We start from the raw sequence: 19,620 nt of genomic DNA, 5'->3' as shown, positions 1-19,620 counted from the left end.
TGGCAAATTGTAGTCCTTTAGACCGACCTCCTTCTCCAATACTTTCGTGAGTGTCAGGTTTGGTTGCCCCCCTTTTCTCTTCGCGTCAGGTTCCCAGAGGAGAACTTTGACAGCCATCTCCTCATGACGTGCTACATGGCCAGCAAGAGACAGTCTTCTATTCTGGTTAGTTCTAGTACCGGGCAAATACCTTCAGATGGCGGGATAAGGAATACCCGAGTCACCATGACCGACTTTTAAAATTCAGTCTGAGGCTTTGTTCAATTCGTACACAAAGCTGTCAGTGCTATTTATTTAAGTTTGACGTGCAGATAATACACGTGTGTGGGACAAGTGAGTGAGAGTGAGCTACACTACAAACATGGTTTATGCTGAGATATTGTATCCACTTTGATATGCAGTATTTACACACGTACGTACCAGTTATATGGATACATATAACATTGTCCAACAGACACAGGTCGTCTTAAACGGCAAGGAAGTTGTGAGAACGACTCTACAGATGAACGAGATAGAAAACTCGGACGTTTGGCTGCAGTACCATTGACAGCCGCCAGTTCAAGTCTCCCTTCGTCTGAAGCGACAGCCGTGACTGTGTCAAGGGTTATTGACCCCAAGTACGTTATTCATTTACGTGTTTGACTTATAAGGGCAGGTGTACATAATGGTGACTCTCACAAACAGTCTGTTACACCCGTCTTACAGCAGATATTCCATATAAGGGCAGGTGTACATAATGGTGACTCTCACACACATTCTGTTACACCGGTCTCACAGCAGATATTCCATATAAGGGCAGGTGTACATAATGGTGACTCTCACACACAGTCTGCAACACCGGTATTACAGCACATATTCCATATAAGGGCAGGTGTACATAATGGTGACTCTCACACACATTCTGTTACACCGGTCTCACAGCAGATATTCCATATAAGGGCAGGTGTACATAATGGTGACTCTCACACACAGTCTGCAACACCGGTCTTATAGCCAATATTCCATATAAGGGCAGGTGTACATAATGGTGACTCTCACACACATTCTGTTACACCGGTCTCACAGCAGATATTCCATATAAGGGCAGGTGTACATAATGGTGACTCTCACACACAGTCTGTTACACCGGTCTTACAGCAGATATTCCATATAAGGGCAGGTGTACATAATGGTGACTCTCACACACAGTCTGCTACACCGGTCTCACAGCAGATATTCCATATAAGGGCAGGTGTACATGATGGTGACTCTCACACACAGTCTGCAACACCGGTCTTACAGCCAATATTCCATATAAGGGCAGGTGTACATAATGGTGACTCTCACACACATTCTGTTACACCGGTCTCACAGCAGATATTCCATATAAGGGCAGGTGTACATAATGGTGACTCTCACACACAGTCTGTTACACCGGTCTTACAGCAGATATTCCATATAAGGGCAGGTGTACATAATGGTGACTCTCACACACAGTCTGCTACACCGGTCTCACAGCAGATATTCCATATAAGGGCAGGTGTACATAATGGTGACTCTCACACAGTCTGCTACACCGGTCTTACAGCAGATATTCCATATAAGGGCACGTGTACATAATGGTGACTCTCACACAGTCTGCTACACCGGTATTACAACAGATATTCCATATAAGGGCACGTGTACATAATGGTGACTCTCACACACTATTTATTCTGGTCGCCTATTCGCCCGGATGTTAGACACGTGATCCATCCATTGTATAAATATGCAGATTAGAGGCATCTCGTCAGTCATCAGGCCGCCTCCAACAACGGCTGGAGCTGAAGCGACGGCTCCTTCGCAAAGCAGACAAAACTTCCCGCGGCGGCAAGATTTGCGTTTGGGCGCCGCAGGGTGGTACGAGGCAACCCGAGGACTCCGGCTGCCACGGCGTGGTTACCGTCAGGTCGACGTTTGTTCTTCCCACGGAAGGTTTGGTGTCGGTTTCCAGTGGTCGGTCGGTACATTTTCTGCGCTTCTCCCGTATTTTAAAATTTCTTTTCGTGTATTGTTGCGTATTTCAGAGCTTCGGAGCGACCTTTCTTGATATATTCTCTCGCCGGTTGTGATTTTCTTCTAGCATGCCTGGAATTTCTGAGTGCCGGCTGTTCGTTCTAATTTGCATTTCTATCGCATATTCGTATGTATGAGCTTCTGAGCGGCGGGGCAGGAAAGAGCCTGGTGCAGAGGACGGCTGCCTTGCACCTTTTTTCTCGTTTTACAGTTTCTTCCCTTTTATCCTAGGCCTGGTCGAGTTTAGGACGCTTTTAGTTCACGTTGGCGTTTTGGCTCCGCGTGGAGCTGAGCGATTGTTGTGTGATTTCGTGACCTTATGTATGTTTTCCGAGCAGGACCCGACAGCCACTCCAAGCAGATAGTTGGTGCCCACATGGCGAGCTGGTGATTCTCCGGAATTCTTTTGTCCTCGCTATGTTTTGGTATCCACTAGCACTCTATTCCTTTGCGCAAGAAAGCTGTGGGTGTTGGCATTTAATGCTGAGGCGTGGAGCAGAACGAGTTTCCAGATTTTATGTCATTTTCTGATTTCCGTGAATTTTTCAGGCAGGAACAGAGGACGACAATGGCATGATCCAGGAGGCAAGATGGCGACCCCCCTTGGTTCTTTTGTTTTAGGATTACATGTCACCCTTCTGGGAGAGCCTGGCGTAGCGTTCAGCCAACCCATCTGAGCTTGGAAGGCTGCAGTTGGTACGATTTGGGTGTCTTTTCCGTCTTCTGGCCAGGTAGAATTTTTTCTTTTGCATTCCTAGTTTGAACGTCGAGGCTGTGTATGGGGTTGTCTGCTACCATTGTTTTAGTTTGCATGTGTATGAGTGTGCACCTGTAAGGCGTGATGGCTGAGTTGTGGACACGCGTGGCCCAGTCCTAACCGCGTACGCGGCACCCTAGACCGCTTGTGGGGGGCTGGGCGGCACCCGTCCCTTCCCACTGTCTCATGGTTCACGTGTTGTTCATACAGGTCTGACGCTCTCCCCCTCCGACACAGGAATGCGCGGGACACACCACCGCCCAGTTCCGGGACGCGCCACCATCAACTCGCCAGATGCACGTGCCAGATGTGCGGCCATGGGACCTTTCGGTGGCACAAGCAACAGCAGCAGAGAGGAGTCAAGACACGCCAGGAACCTGTTAGGCTGTGATGTTTTTGTTGTAAACCTTGTTTCTTTTACTCTTTAAAGTTGTTGAAAACAGATACCGGGGAATCCGAGGAGGTGGCCTCAGGACGCAGCGCTTTGAGGAACAGCAGTTTTGAGGATCAGGCCTGGCCGGCGCTCCGGTCCCTAACACCGCCCAGCCCGCCAGCTCATCCAACTTCACCGGCAGCTCAAGGAACGGACTGTGAGTCTTTTTTGCTTCCCTGTTAGGCAGTTTTTCCCCCTTTCCTCTCTTGATTTTTGAAATGTCGTTTTCCAGTGCGATGGGGTGCCGCGGAATGCTGGATTGTTCGGAATTACTCGAGTAACCCTGTTTTAGCCTGACGTCCTTGTGATTAACAAGTCGACTTATCCGCTCGTTTCTAACGTCTTTCCATTGCGGGAATTCTAGAAGGTGTAAGACGGTGTATCTTTTCTCAGTACGATGGCATATCATTCAGTGCGACGGGGTGCCGCGGAAAGCTGAATGATCCGAAAAGTATGTAGTTGTTTTTTAGCCGGTGTGGCACTTCCAGCGCGACGGGTTTCCGCTGAAAGCTGGGCGATCCGAAAAAAAAAATTGTTCACGTTTCTCTCGTGACACACTGTGACGACATCCAGTGCGAAGGGGTTCCGCGGAAAGCTGGAGGATCCGAGAAGTATTGTACGTTTTTTTCCTACTTTTGTGACTTAATCCAGTGCGATGGGTTTCCGCGGAAGGCTGGATGACTTGTTAGGCGGAAACGCGTAAGGTCCTGGGCCGGACTGAGGCCTGGCTAATGAGTGTGCGCGGGAAACGGGCTTAGAGGACAGAGGTGAGCAGCTTGACGTGCGTTTGTGCACAAATGATTTTGTATCGCACAGCGCTGATTTACCGGATGCAGTGCAGAGCACGGTTCAGTTTTGTTTGGTTTTCTCTTCATGGTTTGACCGATGTGTAAGATTAGAGTGGGTAGATTAGCGTTGGGTAAACGAGAGAGAATACTTAGGAATGTTTGGTTTTACGTAGCGATAAAGTCTAGAGAAGGGCAAGATGAAGTGAGGGTGACAACTCGAGAGGAATAAGAAAGGGATAAGATGAGTAAGGGGAGAAGAAATGTGAAAGAGCGAGGATAAGGATGGGAAGTTGAGAGAGGGACAAGTTAGGAGATGATTTGAAAGAGTGAACAGGAAAAGGAGTGAGAAGATATCTTAGGAGAGTGTCTTCGGAGGAAGATATTAGGTGACAGGAAAGGAAAGGCTCTGAAGCCAGAGAGGGCAAAGGCGGAAGACGACGATTCCCCATCACTTTATAACGGAGGGCGGATAGATGACCAGGACAAATAGGATACTATTTATTCTGGTCGCCTATTCGCCCGGATGTTAGACACGTGATCCATCCATTGTATAAATATGCAGATTAGAGGCATCTCGTCAGTCATCAGGCCGCCCTCCGACCACGTCTGGAGCCTGAAGCGACCCACCCGCCCAGCCCTCGGTAAGTTTTTCTGCTTTGCGCGGAATTAGACGCCCGCTTTTAGGCGGTCGTCTCAGCGCATAGGTGACTTCAGGCTCCAGACGACGATTCCCCATCACTTTATAACGGAGGGCGGATAGATGACCAGGACAAATAGGATACAGTCTGCTACACCGGTCTTACAGCAGATATTCCATATAAGGGCAGGTGTACATAATGGTGACTCTCACACACAGTCTGCTACACCGGTCTTACAGCAGATATTCCATATAAGGGCAGGTGTACATAATGGTGACTCTCACACACAGTCTGCTACACCGGTATTACAACAGATATTCCATATAACGAACAAACGCACACCAAATGTGTCCCCTTACCAGTTTTGTGGTCAGACATTAGCAACCACAAAAAGCCACCCATACCTAGGTGTTACGTTAACAACTGGGCTGAAGTGGGGTGTGCATGTTAACAAAATAACAACCAAGGCTAAACAGACATTGGGAGTGATCAAACGTAACTTGTGGGCATGCCCAGCCAGGGTAAAATCACTTGCATACACGTCACTGGTAAGACCTAACCTTGAATATGCTGCAACAGTATGGGATCCGTATACAAAGAAAGACAAAGATAAACTTGAAAGGGTACAGAACCAAGCTGCCCGATTCTGTACAAACAACTAACAACAGGGATGCTAGTGTTACCAAAATGAAAACAGATCTACAGTGGACATCACTTGAAGACAGAAGGAAAATGTCCAGACTTTGCATGATGTACAAAATGACCAATAAGCTGGTGGACGTACCAACTGATAAGTATCTAATACCAGCTCAAAAAAGAACAAGAAACAGCCATGACTTCAAGTACCAGAGTTTCCAAGCTAGGATTGATGTGTTCAAATATTCGTATTTTCCCAGAACTATCGTAGATTGGAATTTGTTATCGCCAAGTACAGTAGGGGCATCTTCTCTGGATAGTTTTAAAGAACGCTTGCAGACAGATGTGCAAAAGTTAGGTGTGCACGGATCGTTCAGTGTAATATAACCAGCTGCTGCCGCGCCGCGTGCCTGCGAAGCTGGTGTGTTACGCCGAATGGCGGTTATACTGGCTATATAGATACAGATACAGATACAGATATAAGGGCACGTGTACATAATGGTGACTCTCACACACAGTCTGTTACACCGGTCTTACAGCAAACATTCCATATAAGGGCAGGAGTACATAATGCTAACTCTCACACACAGTCTGTTACACCGGACTTACAGCAGATATTCCATATAAGGGCAGGTGTACATAATGTTGACTCTCACACACAGTCTGTTACACCGGACTTACAGCAGATATTCCATATAAGGGCAGGTGTACATAATGGTGACTCTCACACACAGTCTGCTACACCGGTCTTACAGCAGATATTCCATATAAGGGAATGAGTACATAATGATTACTCTTACACACAGTCTGCTACACTGGTCTTACAGAAAACATTCAATTCAAAGCAAACCATTATATTAGATAACTATCGTCTTTGTAGCATTTGTTCCATTCCAGGTCGATGTAGTATATATGTAATATGCTGCTTTATTTGATTTATTTCATGTGGATTAAGGAGATAGTTCCTTGTTAAAGGGTGATCGATATATACGCTTTTACGCTTCTGACCGCCATTGCACAGTTGTATTATTATTATCAATATTTCAAAATTATCATAGCTACTTGTTATGATCAAGTTAAAGAATAAAAAATCAATAAAATACGGAACCGGCAAACAATTTACCTGTATACAAATATCATTTTTCTTAAATTCTATATGAGTTTGGCAGCTTTGCTGTTTATCTCACATTACTTCTGGTGCTTTGCTTGTCTTTTTTGTTTCTATGTACTTTTGTAAAGTCTTTTGTTTTGATGACGACACGAACATAAGCTATGGGCATGAGTGTGTCGTCATCACGTCTTCTCATCAATTGTTGCGCTAAAAAGTATGGACTGACGGCATTACTTCCAACATCTGCTTGGAGATGACGTATTGATAGAAAGTTTGTCAGTCTCAGTCTCGCTTCCAGATGAGCGGGAAGGTGTCGCACGCCATCTTGTCGCCGAATGTAAGACCCCCTGTGGAGGACAGAACATGGTCAGTTCAGCTCACTGAAGAGCTCCACTCTTCCACTGGCCATGACAGAGAAGACAAACGCTATGTACAATATTTATAGATTCATTCCACCTGAGAAATTCTCTTGAAACTTCTCCACATTTCTCCGACGCAAAGGGGACAAACGCCGACTCGAAACTCCAGTGATAGCCCACCTGTGATTGGTGGAGAGACTTCCCAAACTCACTTGTGATTGGTGGAGAGACTTCCCCAACTGACCTGTGATTGGTTGAAAGACTTCACAAACTCACCTATGATTGGCGGCGAGACTTCCCAAACTCACCTGTGATTGGCGGAGAGACTTCCCAAACTCACCTGTGATTGGCGGAGAGACTTCCCAAACTCACCTGTGATTGGTGGAGAGACTTCCCAAACTCACCTGTGATTGGCGGAGAGACTTCCCAGGGCCTCTCGGCCAGCACTGCGTCATCTCCCACCCACCGTGTGGAGACCACGCGCCTGCGCAGAGACAGGGACGGGTTGGCGGGCGCGCCGTGTAGGGTCTTCATGTGGAACACGATACAGTCTCCGGGCTACAAACAAACAAACAAACAAACTACGTCACACAGTAAACAACCCTGGGCAGGGCCGGGGACGGGTTCGTGGGCGATGCAGTCTCCGGGCTACAAACAAACAAACAAATAGATAGATAAACAACATCACCTTGTAAACAGCTAAACTGAGTTCCGGCGACACCAAGAAACTTCGGCCTTCCTCAGTTTCGAATGACCAATCACTCAGACCGCGAGACGTCACGTGCCGTGGTCAGAACAGCTTAGAACAGAAAACGACGGCGCATCGTGCACGTTTCTTATATTTGTATGCATTTATATATGCATGTACATGTATATCGATCAGGACTTGACCAGGTGAAACATACCTGCACGTCCCAGGTGAGGATATCGTACTTTTCCCTGTCCCCGTCTATATCCGGGACATCCCGGAAAGTCTTGCTGCCTGTGTCGGCCCCCGTCAGACTGTAGTTGAGCGTGGTGGCGAACTTCCTGGGGTAGAACCAGCCCCACCCTTGCGACCCGCGCACGAACTGCACACACGTCTCCATGGGAACGGGGTCAACGGGCATCCATATAGAACACACCTGCAGAACAATGGTTCACTTTCATTCATTCATTCATGTTAAACGACATTGAACTTGGATTTCTTTACATTCATATGATAAAGCTAAAAGCTAGTCAAGGTGTAGAAGTGTGCCAATGTTTATTACAGACATCCGTTTCTTTGCACAATTCCGCCATGTTGAGGGTCGGTGAGAAACTCACGTAAAACGTTAATAAGCGTCCTCATTTTCGAAAGTAATTTTGATTCCTTCAAGTCATATGAGGCTATAGTGGACAATAGGACGAAAGTCCCCCATCTTTCCTCTATCATTTGTCAATGGAACCTTCCAAATGGGGAATCCCCCATCCCAGACTCCCCCGCTTATCAGATGACGTCACACCTGGGGACTTCCGCTTTCGTGGTGACTCACGAAGCTAATGCAAGGTGAAGATTAGCAGTTTTACAGGTGTTCTCTTAGCCGTCCGCCATGTTGAGGGTCTGTGAGAAACTCCGTGAGGCGGACGCGAAGGGCAGGAGGTACGGACTAGCCCGTGCGGAGACAGGCTACCTCCGTGCTCTGGTGGACGCCATGGCTGACATGGACAGGCTGGCGGAAGTGGAGATGCTCAAAAGTCTGGGCGACGTGAACTTGGAGAAGGGAAGGCTCGGGAAGGACGTAGGGAAGTTCAACATGGCCTTGGCGCTTTACGTGGCTGCTGTGGTCCGGTGTAACCATCGGGAACAGGGAGAAGGTATAGAACACCGATACGAATACACGGAGAGGCTTTTACAAGGGGTGTCGTCAAAGGGGCCACAGGGTCTGGAGCAGTCAACTGAACAGACGGTTACACCTGCACAGGTGGCTATAAAGTGTCAAGTCCTGGACAAGAAATGGGCTGCCGGTGGTAACACAGACTCTGTGCTGGTTGGATACGCACAGTTGATGGTAGATGGAATAGTAAACGACAACAGCATGTTAGAAACAGAAGCGATGAAAAGTCTCGGTGACGTGTACCTGAAAAGAGGAACAGAAACTAGAGACACTAGAGACTTGACCAGGGCTTCCGCTCTGTACAACAAGGCACTGGCGCGGTGTCACAACGTACTGGGAACAGTTGCCCTTGTCCACCGCTTACTGCACACCGCAAAAATCAGGCAGGAAATCACAACTAGAAACAAGGTGAGTGATAAAAGCAGCAATATTTCACTACATGAAAAATCATGTCTACATTTCTACTAATAATCATTATTACCATTGGAAGTAAATTGTGAGATCACATCACCAGGCATAGATTATGTAAATATTGAGGTCAATTACCTAATTAGTGTCAAAACAGACATCGGGGGTTGATGGGAAGTTCCACAATTCGTTAACGACTTTACATTAATCACCGGTGACGTACCTGCAACGAACACGACACACGCTGGACTCCGACTCCTTTTAATTTCTGAGTTAAGCAGGGTGACGTTTTATTCGCACCGTATGCAAAACTAATGTAATAATCTGAGTTTGGGGTTGGTTCATTCATTCATTTATTCATCTATTTATTTAATGACTGAATGATTTATTCATTGATTTATTCATCTATTTCTAATGAATGACCTGTGTTCCATGTACATGACTTCCTGTCATTCCCAACGCGCGCAGCGACAACGAGAGCGGAAGGACCACTTCGCGCCCTTCTTAGCTGCGCCCTCTAGCGACGTTATCAATGACGAAATGTGCCGACGTTACAAGTAGGTGCAGGGAAGGCTGGTGCTCATTCGTTGTTTTGGGCATTTTCTTAATGTTTTTTTGTGTATACTGTTGATTTACAACGATTTCAAGAAGAACTGTTTTGACAGAGCAATTAATGTACCGATACGAATAGATGGATGCATAAAAGATTCTCTTTACTTCTTCGCAGAACTCATTTCCGTTTAAGGAAGGAGAAAGTAGTTGTTTTGTTGTTTTAATTTCAATGGATGGATTCATGAGGACTGCTCTTTTCATTCAAAATCATTTCAGTCCGTTAAAGTGAGCAGACAATGATTTGTTTGGTCGGTTTCAGCTCCTACCACATTACGTTTGTTTTCTCGGTCAGCTCCTACCACAGGTACCTCCAGACGGCAGACCGTGACGTGGGAAATGGAGACCTGGACGCAGCAGAGCAGAACCTGGCAGCCGCCCTGAAGCTGGTTCACGGTCTGTTATACATTATCATATAATCATAACACGTCGTCTTATTTGAAGCTACTGTTGCAGCCGAGTACCCAAACAAATTAAAATTATAATCTCCAGTATTATGTCAGGTTTTGTTTTGTTTTGTTAAGCTTTACGTGTTATATTTGTTAGATAATATTGATATTATTGAAATTACAAATTGAAATGTTATTTGTACAATAAATCTTGTCCATATTTTTGCTACTTAAAACATTAGCCTTCAATATAGCGATAGAACACAGCAGAATGCAGCTTGACTAATCCTGATATCATTCGACGTTATTCCTACAGATCGCTATAAGCCCGACAAGGCCAGAGAAGCCGACTGCCTGTGCAGGTTGGGTGACGTCTACGTCGAGCGGGGTAAGCGGACAGAAGAAGGTAGGGCATTCACACAGGCAGCAGCTCTGTATAACGCCTCCATGGCACGGACAGATGGAGACAAACAAAACATGGTAACAAGGCTGCAAGAAACAGAGAGGCAGTTTCTTAGGAAGACCTGTAACATACACTGTGAACCGTGTCCGTACAGCAGCGCGTTAGATCACATAAAGGAGCTGGACAACATGCGCGCCCGGGTAAAATCTCAGCTAGACACAATTCATCAGGAACACAACCCTTATCAGTTTGATGAAGATGATCCCGTCGTGAGAGAAGTAGAGATCAAACGAGCTGAAGCTATCAAGAACTTGTTCAAGACGATCACAGCTGACAGACAAGAGTTCATCCAAGTACTGACAGATGAATGTATTGCAAAGCTTGGTCCTCCTCCGTGTAAGTACGCTTTCATCGGGCTGGGGTCACAGGCCACAGAACTGGTCACGCCATATTCCGACCTGGAGTTCGCCATTCTGATTGAGGAAGGGAAGGATGATGATGATACACGGAGGTACTTCCTAAACCTCACACACTACTTACATCTAAAAGTCATCAACCTTGGGGAAACCATCCTCCCAGCCATGGCCATCCCGTCACTCAACGACTTCCTCTCGGAAGACCCAGAGAAAGATTGGTTCTTTGACTCCGTCACACCTCGCGGCTTCGCCTTCGACGGTTTCATGCCGTGGGCTTCTAAGACTCCTTTTGGAAGAGACAAAACCAGAACCAAGGATCCCGTTAGTCTCATCCAGACTCCTGCAAAGTTAGCGGAATATCAAGATCTGCACATTGCCCTGGCGGAAGGCTATCACCTGTCAGACATCCTCAGACGGGTGACCTACTTAACAGGAGACGAGTCTTTGGTGGACGAATATGCGGACAGAGTCAACAGAAGCGTAGATCGTTCAGCTGATCTTGGACGACTGTCAGCAATGCTAGTACTGAGGGATAATATTCAGCAACTAGCTAATGTTGAGCCAACGGGGCAACTTCTGGATGTTAAGAAAGAAATATACCGTTTTCCTAGCGTAGCCGTCGACGTGTTGAGTACTTGCTGTGGTATCGAGATTCCCAGTGTGTGGGGAAGGATCGAAGAGTTACAGAAGACAAGGCGGATCAGTGAGGAAGATGCTCACCACTTGACTGTACTGATCAGCATCTCAGCGGAGCTGCGGTTAAGAACGTACATCGCCAACGGAGGACAGAAGGACAGACTGTCTCCTCTCACTGAGATGAAAACCCAACTGGATAAACATGACATAGACGACACTTTCGTTCAGTCAGTTTTCTACATACCTGACTCAAAAATGCTGTTCAGGTACTACTACACTGCCATTCCATTAAAAACATGCATTGCGGAGACAGTTGGAAGAGAAAGTCAAAGGAAAAAAATATTTCAGAACGCAATTTTTGACAACTCATCGCTAACAAGGGGCCGAATTACAAAAGAGCTCTTCCATTTAGATGCATCCATTCCACAGTATGAAGCGGCTATGGAAGAGGCAGGCAGTGACGAGGAGAAACAGTTTGAAATACTTTTCGAGTTAGGAGAGGTCTTCCAAAAGCTCGGTAAGTTTGAGAAGGCAATGAGCTGCTACAGGCGGGCACTCAGAGTTGGAAATAATCTTTATGGAGAAAGCAAAGAGAATACTTGCATCGCCTCATCGCTTGCAAACATTGGATTATGTAGGAGTAAACTTGGCGACCAAAGTGAAGCCCTCATTTATCTCGAACAGTCACTGAAAATGATGAAAGCTGTCTATGGCGAAACAACAGCACATCCCAATATTGCTTCATCACTGAACAACATTGGAAGCTGTTGGAGTGGCCTTGGCGATAAGAGGAAAGCTCTCGGGTATTACGAACAGTCACTGAAGATGTGGAAAGCTGTCTATGGCGAAACAACAGCACATCCCAATATTGCTTCATCACTGAACAACATTGGAAACTGTTGGCGTGACCTTGTCCTTGGTGACAATAGGAAAGCTCTCGGGTATTACGAACAGTCACTGAAGATGTGGAAAGCTGTCTATGGCGAAACAACAGCACATCCCAATATTGCTTCATCACTGAACAACATTGGAAACTGTTGGCGTGACCTTGTCCTTGGTGACAATAGGAAAGCTCTCGGGTATTACGAACAGTCACTGAAGATGTGGAAAGCTGTCTATGGCGAAACAACAGTACATCCCGATATTGCTTCATCACTTAACAACATTGGAAACTGTTGGAGTGACCTTGGCGATAAGAGGAAAGCTCTCAGGTATTTCGAACAGTCACTAAAGATGAGGAAATCTATCTATGGCGAAACAACAGTACATCCCGATATTGCTTCATCACTTAACAACATTGGAAACTGTTGGAGTGACCTTGGCGATAAGAGAAAATCTATTTGGTATTACGAACAGTCACTCAAGATGATGAAAGCTATCTATGGCGAAACAACATCACATCCCGATATCGCTGGATCGCTTAACAACATTGGAAGCTGTTGGAGCGACCTTGGCGATAAGAGGAAAGCTATCTGGTATTACGAACAGTCACTGAAGATGAGGAAAACTATCTATGGTGAAACAACATCACATCCCGATATTGCCCAATCACTTAACAACATTGGAAACTGTTGGAGTGACCTTGGCAATAAGATGAAAGCTACCAGGTATCACGAACAGTCACTGAAGATGGAGAAAACTATCTATGGTGAAATAACAGCGCATCCCGATATTGCTGCATCACTTAACAACATTGGAGGCTGTTGGAATAACCTCGGTAATCAGAGTAAAGCTCTGAGCTACTTTGAACAGTCAGTAAAAATGATGAAAGTTATGTATGGGCCGGCACATCCCAACGTTGTAAAAATACATCAAAACATTAAAAAATGTAGGGGTACCCTCCGTGATTAGAATAAAGCCGTTGAACCGTATAAACTACGTCACAAATTTGTCTTGCCATATCATTACATTATATGGAATAATTACAAAGAAAGCAAGTCAGTTAGGAGTATTGCCTGAGCTCTACACAGCAAATAGAAAGAGTGAGATGGAGGAAAATCAATGTTGTAAGAACCGACATTGTGGATAGTGAAAGCTATGAAAAACCAATAAGTGTCCAAGACGATGACAGTGAATGAACTGATACTTCTGCTGAATTTAAAAACTGGCTGTGTTGAGTGAACAAGTTATACAAATACTAGTACTTTGTCATTCAACATAGGCTGAGCTACCCAAACCACAGATACAATGAAGAGTTAATTTCGTTCCCTGAAACTTCAATTGTCGATCACGACTGTTATCTACAAGCCCTAATATAACTGTACCGAAAAGGCACTTCGCTTGTCGTCATTTCTTAGTTGGAGTCTATTACTTTAAGACTTTACTTTATGTCTTAGGCAAGAGGGGGTGAGAAATATCTGCATTGGCTCACAAATATTGGCTGCCTGTTTAATAACCTTACTTTACATTTCATGGCATCCCATAAATGCATCATATCAGTGTGCCACTAAAGCCATGCCCATGGCAAACTGTATGCTCTTCTCTATATCGACATAAAACCTGACGTCAGTTCGAAGAGAACTTGCGGCTTCATGTGTAAAGCAAACATATTTTTTTGTCAATATCGTTATCGTTTTTATCATTATTACACTTATGAAGATGAATGTATTGTTTGAGACCTCGCTGTAGGAATTACGATATTTTTAATCGTAATTTTAGTAGGTGTGGTGATCCTGACGGTGAAGGTCAATTTTTGGACTCCTGGTGGTTGACCTCGGTGCTGCAGGAGTCACCTTTTGCCTACCGGTATTTTTGATCTCGGACGTGCTGTGTTGATTTTTAGGTGAAATAAAGGAGATGAGTGTGATCGAGGGGCGCGATCGGCAGCGCATTGAGCTCCGGCCCAAGAGGTCTGAGTTCGAATCCCGCTGTACCACCGATTTGGGGCCCGTGGGAAAGGAGCTCTACACGACTTTTCTCACTTAACTCAGGTGTAAATGAGTACCTAGCTGCGGCTAGTAGCATTGAAAGGCCTTAGGGGCATGTTCGGGCATGACGCACGAGACAGGGGTAGGAGGAACCCCTTCCATCCTTGGTCGGAAGTCGGAAGAAACGGACCCAAAATAATTCAACAGCATGCCTTGTGCATATTTATTTGCATAAACTTTAATTTTTCATTTCCGCGAACAGCCCGCCCAGGCCCGGATTAGGAAATGTTACGTAGGCCTTACCAAGGGTACAATATCGGTAGCATGACATGATTTGAACCCAGGACCTCTGGCTCCTGGGCCAAACACCCTGCGGTGACGTCACACGATGTTTATCGACCTCATTTGTCGCCTCCCACGTCAGCGGTGGGTCTTTGACAGTTCGAAAGTTCAGTACCTCCGGTAATTACCGACTGGTTAGACAACATTTCAGACAGACGTGACTCCGTTACGCTAAGGGCACAACCCGCCGTACATGCAAATACGTGCTGTCTACACGCCAAAACCTGGGGAATCTTTTGGGATCCGTAAGTGGTAAGTACCGCCTCCGTACTAACTCGTAGGGAATCTGACGGGTTTTGGAGCACGCAGACACGCCGTAGAACTTAACGTGCAGGCAAGACTTTGTGTGCCATCGGGCTGCGGATTCGAACACCCCCCCCCCCCCCAGCGTACGTGCCAGTTCGGGAGACGCGCCTGTCCTGTACAGCCGCCATTAGTTGGAGATTTGTCTATATAAAATGTTTTAACGCCTTGTCTGTTATTTGACAACTGGGCTCTCGCACTTTCTTTGATTAAAGTTCTTCGACAAGTTCGAAAATTAGTCCCCTTACCTTGTCACCGTCCACGGGATAGTAGGACTGGTCGTGGTGCCAGGGCGTGGTCTTGTACGTCCCCGGATCCTTCGTCAGGACGTGCTCGTGGTAGAAAATGGCCGTCTGAAAATTACAGCAGATGTCTATGATCTGATAGTATCTATTCATCCGTGGCATGGTATCAGTAATGTATCCTCATAATTCAACATGGCGAGAAAGAACAAAATTAAGACAGCGAGACACTTCGATATTGATATTTCTTACATGCATTTCGACAGACAAGGGTAATGTAACACTGAACTCATTTTAGTAACTTATTTTTACAGTGCTAGATACAAACACAGATAGTAAATGTGCTGGGGGGGGGATTTTTCTCCTTACACTGGCTTTCATATCCCAACCAAAGCCAGGTCTTACCTGTGAGTCCATGAGCTGGGCGGCTATGTGCGCAGCAGGGCTGTTGTATACAAAGTCCTGAAACTCCGGGATGCTCCGCCAGTTGCAGTAGTCGTTAAAATAAGCCCCGGGCCCGCCCTCCCCCACCAGACTCTCGCTGTAGCGGCTCGGGTGGGTCTTGTTCTTCTCGATACCTGGCGTGGAGAGAGCAGCAGCGATAAATGTAAACTAGAAAGGTAACATATACATGTGTTTACCTTCATATGGTCTAGCTTTACAAACCACTGCTCTGTTATTCTTACATATTCAATGAAGTTATGCTACAAAGGGGCTTAGATAAGACTTTGATTTCTTTGTATAACTTTGTAATTAGGGTTGAGAATTTGACTGATGAAATGTGTAAAACCTTAGTCCAATTTCATCGGTGGGGTAACATGTATTCGTGTTTTTAAAACGGGATATTAAGAGATATCAAGTCGACTGACTGGTTTCAAATTATGATATAGTCAAAATATAGCAGCTTGAGACCACCGGCCGATTTGCTATTCCTTATCTCCCCGTTTAGAAAAACAAACAACGGATGTTAGGTCACTCCGTAGATAAAGTTGAACAAGCGTTACAATTTGCATAGTCAATGAGAAACATTTACAATGCGTCAGTCGTAAGGGTTCAAGTCATCTGGCGGAGGTATGAGGTCGTGGAACTCCTCCTTCCCAAATAAATAAATTTATATCGATATTTGTTTATATCGATATTTTTACGTGCATAACCGGTAACGTTGCCACGCACACTGTGACAGTACCGTACAGTACGCTACTGTACAGCCAACTTTACCTCTAGATTAGAGTCAGAGAGTCAGTCTTCTGCCAGGTAGGAGGGTCTGAATGGGGGTCCCGACAACGATTTACGCTGAATTCAGAAAAAAAAACTACATATTACGCTAAAACAAGGAAGGCAATTACGCTAAATTTGGTCGCCTCGCTACGAATTACGTAGATAAGATGGTTTTCCCTACGAGTTACGGGAAATAAAAATAGGTTGTCTACGCCTTACGGAAAAGAGCATGCAGACTGAAGCTGTCGTAACTTCAATCCCAGTCCTTTGTCTCTGACATCCCTTTTAACCGCCTTGCCTTTATAAACCAAAACATAAGTCAGGTCGTGACTTATAATCGTCGGACCTTTAACCTTAAACACGGGGGAGGGGGGCGGAACAGAACGGAGTCGGGACGTGCCCGGGGCTGTGAGACACAGGAGACGTCTGTCACCTTACCCTTCCTGGGAGAAGACGTTCCTGAGACACACGGCGCCGTTCTCTCGGTACTCCCGCAGGACCTCCGGATCCACGGCGTGCGCCATGTTGTTGTTGTCGTCCTGACCGGGATGTTTACCTACGCAGCTGGCTCTCTCTCAGACGCCGTCACAGGCCGGTACACGGGCGCAAGCGGGCCGCCTCTAGGAGATATTGATACTGAACCTTAAGTCTGTTTGTACACACACTATAACTGGACCCTCCCAGGATGAAATGAAACTGGTGGAGGTTTAATATCTGCAACACTGTGTCCGTTGTGTGGCGTTGTAATATGCCACACTTGCCGTCCCGCGTACATCCGCGTTACACAATACTGAAAACTGTACTTGGAGCAGGGACCGTGTTTCCTATTGGCCTCACGGATCTGTACTAGTCTAGCACGTAAAGTCTGCGTGCTCCAAAATCCGTCATATCGCGGGATAAGGAATGCCCGAGTTACTGTGGCCGACTTTTAAAATTCATTCTGAGCTTTTGTTCAACTCGTACACAAAAGCTGTCGGTGCTATTTATTCAGGTATGACGCGCAAATAATGCACGTGCGTGGGACGAGTGAGTGAGAGTGTGCTACACTCCAAATATGGTTTATCCAGGCATGTTGTATCCACTTTGATATGCAGTATTTACACACGGATATACCAGTAATATGGATGTACATGTGCTACTGTATAACGTTGCCTAACAGACACAGGTCGTCATGGACGGCAAGGGAGTTGTGAGAACGACTCTACCGATGAACGAGATAGAAAACCCGAACGTTTGGCTGCAGCACCATTGGCAGCCGCTAGTTCAAGTCTGTATGTCTGTTATATACTTTATTTGACCCTCTTCCCACATGACCTCAATGAAAAGCGGCCTGCAGGCTGATTTGAGCTTTCATTAATAAATAAATGTTCAAACAAAAATCTGCCTTTTTTTAATGAAGCGACAGCCGTGACTGTGTCAAGGGTCATTGACCCCAGGATATGTTATTCATTTACGTGTTCGACTTATAAGGGCAGGTGTACATAATGGTAACTCTCACACACAGTCTGCTACACCGGTCCTACAGCAGATATTCCATATAAGGGCAGGTGTACATAATGGTGACTCTCACACACAGTCTGCTACACCGGTCCTACAGCAAATATTCCATATAAGGGCAGGTGTACATAATGGTGACTCTCACACACAGTCTGTTACACCAGTCTTACAGCAGATATTCCATATAAGGGTAGGTGTACATAATGGTGACTCTCACACACAGTCTGTTACACCGGTCTTACAGCAGATATTCCATATAAGGGCAGGTGTACATAATGGTGACTCTCACACAGTCTGCTACACCGGTCTTACAGCAAATATTCCATATAAGGGCAGGTGTACATAATGGTGACTCTCATACACAGTCAGCTACACCGGTCTTACAGCAGATATTCCATATAAGGACAGGTGTACATAATGGTGACTCTCACACAGTCTGCTACACCGGTCTTACAGCAGATATTCCATATAAGGGCGGGTGTACATAATGGTGACTCTCACACACTGTCTGCTACACCGGTCTTACAGCAAATATTCCATATAAGGACAGGTGTACATAATGGTGACTCTCACACACAGTCTGCTACACCGGTCTTACAGCAAATATTCCATATAAGGGCAGGTGTACATAATGGTGACTCTCACACAGTCTGCTACACCGGTCTTACAGCAGATATTCCATATAAGGACAGGTGTACATAATGGTGACTCTCACACTCAGTCTGCTACACCGGTCTTACGGCAGATATTCCATATAAGGGCAGGTGTACATAATGGTGACTCTCACACACAGTCTGCTACACCGGTCTTACAGCAAACATTCCATATAAGGGCAGGTGTACATAATGGTGACTCTCTCACACAGTCTGCTACACCGGTCTTACAGCAAATATTCCATATAAGGGCAGGTGTACATAATGGCGACTCTCACACACAGTCTGTTACACCGGCCTTACAGCAGATATTCCATATAAGGGCAGGTGTACATAATGTGACTCTTACACACAGTCTGCTACACCGGTCTTACAGCAGATATTCCATATAAGGGCAGGTGTACATAATGGTGACTCTCACACAGTCTGCTACACCGGTCTTACAGCAGATATTCCATATAAGGGAATGAGTACATAATGATTACTCTTACACATAGTCTGCTACACCGGTCTTGCATCAAACATTCAATGTAACGCATAACTTTATTTTAGATAACTATTGTCTTTGTAGCCTTTGTTACATTCTGGGTCGATTTAGTATACCTTTTATACGCTACGATATTTGATTCATTTCATCTGGTTAGAGAGATAGTTCATTGTTAAATGGTGATCGAGAGATACGTTTTTACGCTTCTTGTCCCCCTTGCACAGTTGTATTATTGTGATCAGTATTTCAGTATTTCAGAATTATCATAGCTACTTGTTATGATCAAGTTAAACATTAAAAAAATACGAGACCTGCATACAATTTACCTGTATACAAATATCATTCTTCTTACATTCTATTCAATCTGATGTACTTTTATAATGCCCTTTGTTTTTATGACGACACGAACATAAGCTATGGGCATGGGTGTGTTGGTATCACGTCTTCTCATCTATTATTGGCGTAAAAATTACGGAGCGACGGCATTACTCCCAACACCTGCTTGGAGATGACGTAGTAATAAAAAGTTGTCACAATA

The 19,620-nt window shown here is 45.5% G+C and overlaps 1 protein-coding gene across 2 annotated transcripts in view; it reads right to left on the bottom strand.

Moving 5' to 3' along the window:
• Positions 1–16,161, bottom strand: part of LOC118419175 — a 46,832-nt gene extending 30,671 nt beyond the window's left edge. Inside the window, exons 1-5 of one of the 2 annotated variants that reach the window (XM_035825508.1) lie at positions 15,633–16,161; positions 15,234–15,338; positions 7,662–7,880; positions 7,161–7,314; positions 6,589–6,744 (exon numbers count right to left, since the gene is read on the bottom strand). In XM_035825508.1, coding sequence (XP_035681401.1) covers positions 6,680–6,744; positions 7,161–7,314; positions 7,662–7,880; positions 15,234–15,338; positions 15,633–15,644 — 555 coding nt within the window. In that variant the 5' untranslated portion in view covers positions 15,645–16,161 and the 3' untranslated portion in view covers positions 6,589–6,679. Of the gene's footprint in view, positions 1–6,588; positions 6,745–7,160; positions 7,315–7,661; positions 7,881–15,233; positions 15,339–15,632 lie in introns of those variants that run through there. The other variant, XM_035825507.1, reaches the window with a different exon arrangement.
• Positions 16,162–19,620: the final 3,459 nt, after the last annotated feature.

Source organism: Branchiostoma floridae, chromosome 7 (assembly GCF_000003815.2).
Source record: "Branchiostoma floridae strain S238N-H82 chromosome 7, Bfl_VNyyK, whole genome shotgun sequence".
In the NCBI taxonomy this organism is placed as follows: domain Eukaryota; kingdom Metazoa; phylum Chordata; class Leptocardii; order Amphioxiformes; family Branchiostomatidae; genus Branchiostoma; species Branchiostoma floridae.
This window is presented reverse-complemented; position numbering and strand designations above follow the sequence as displayed.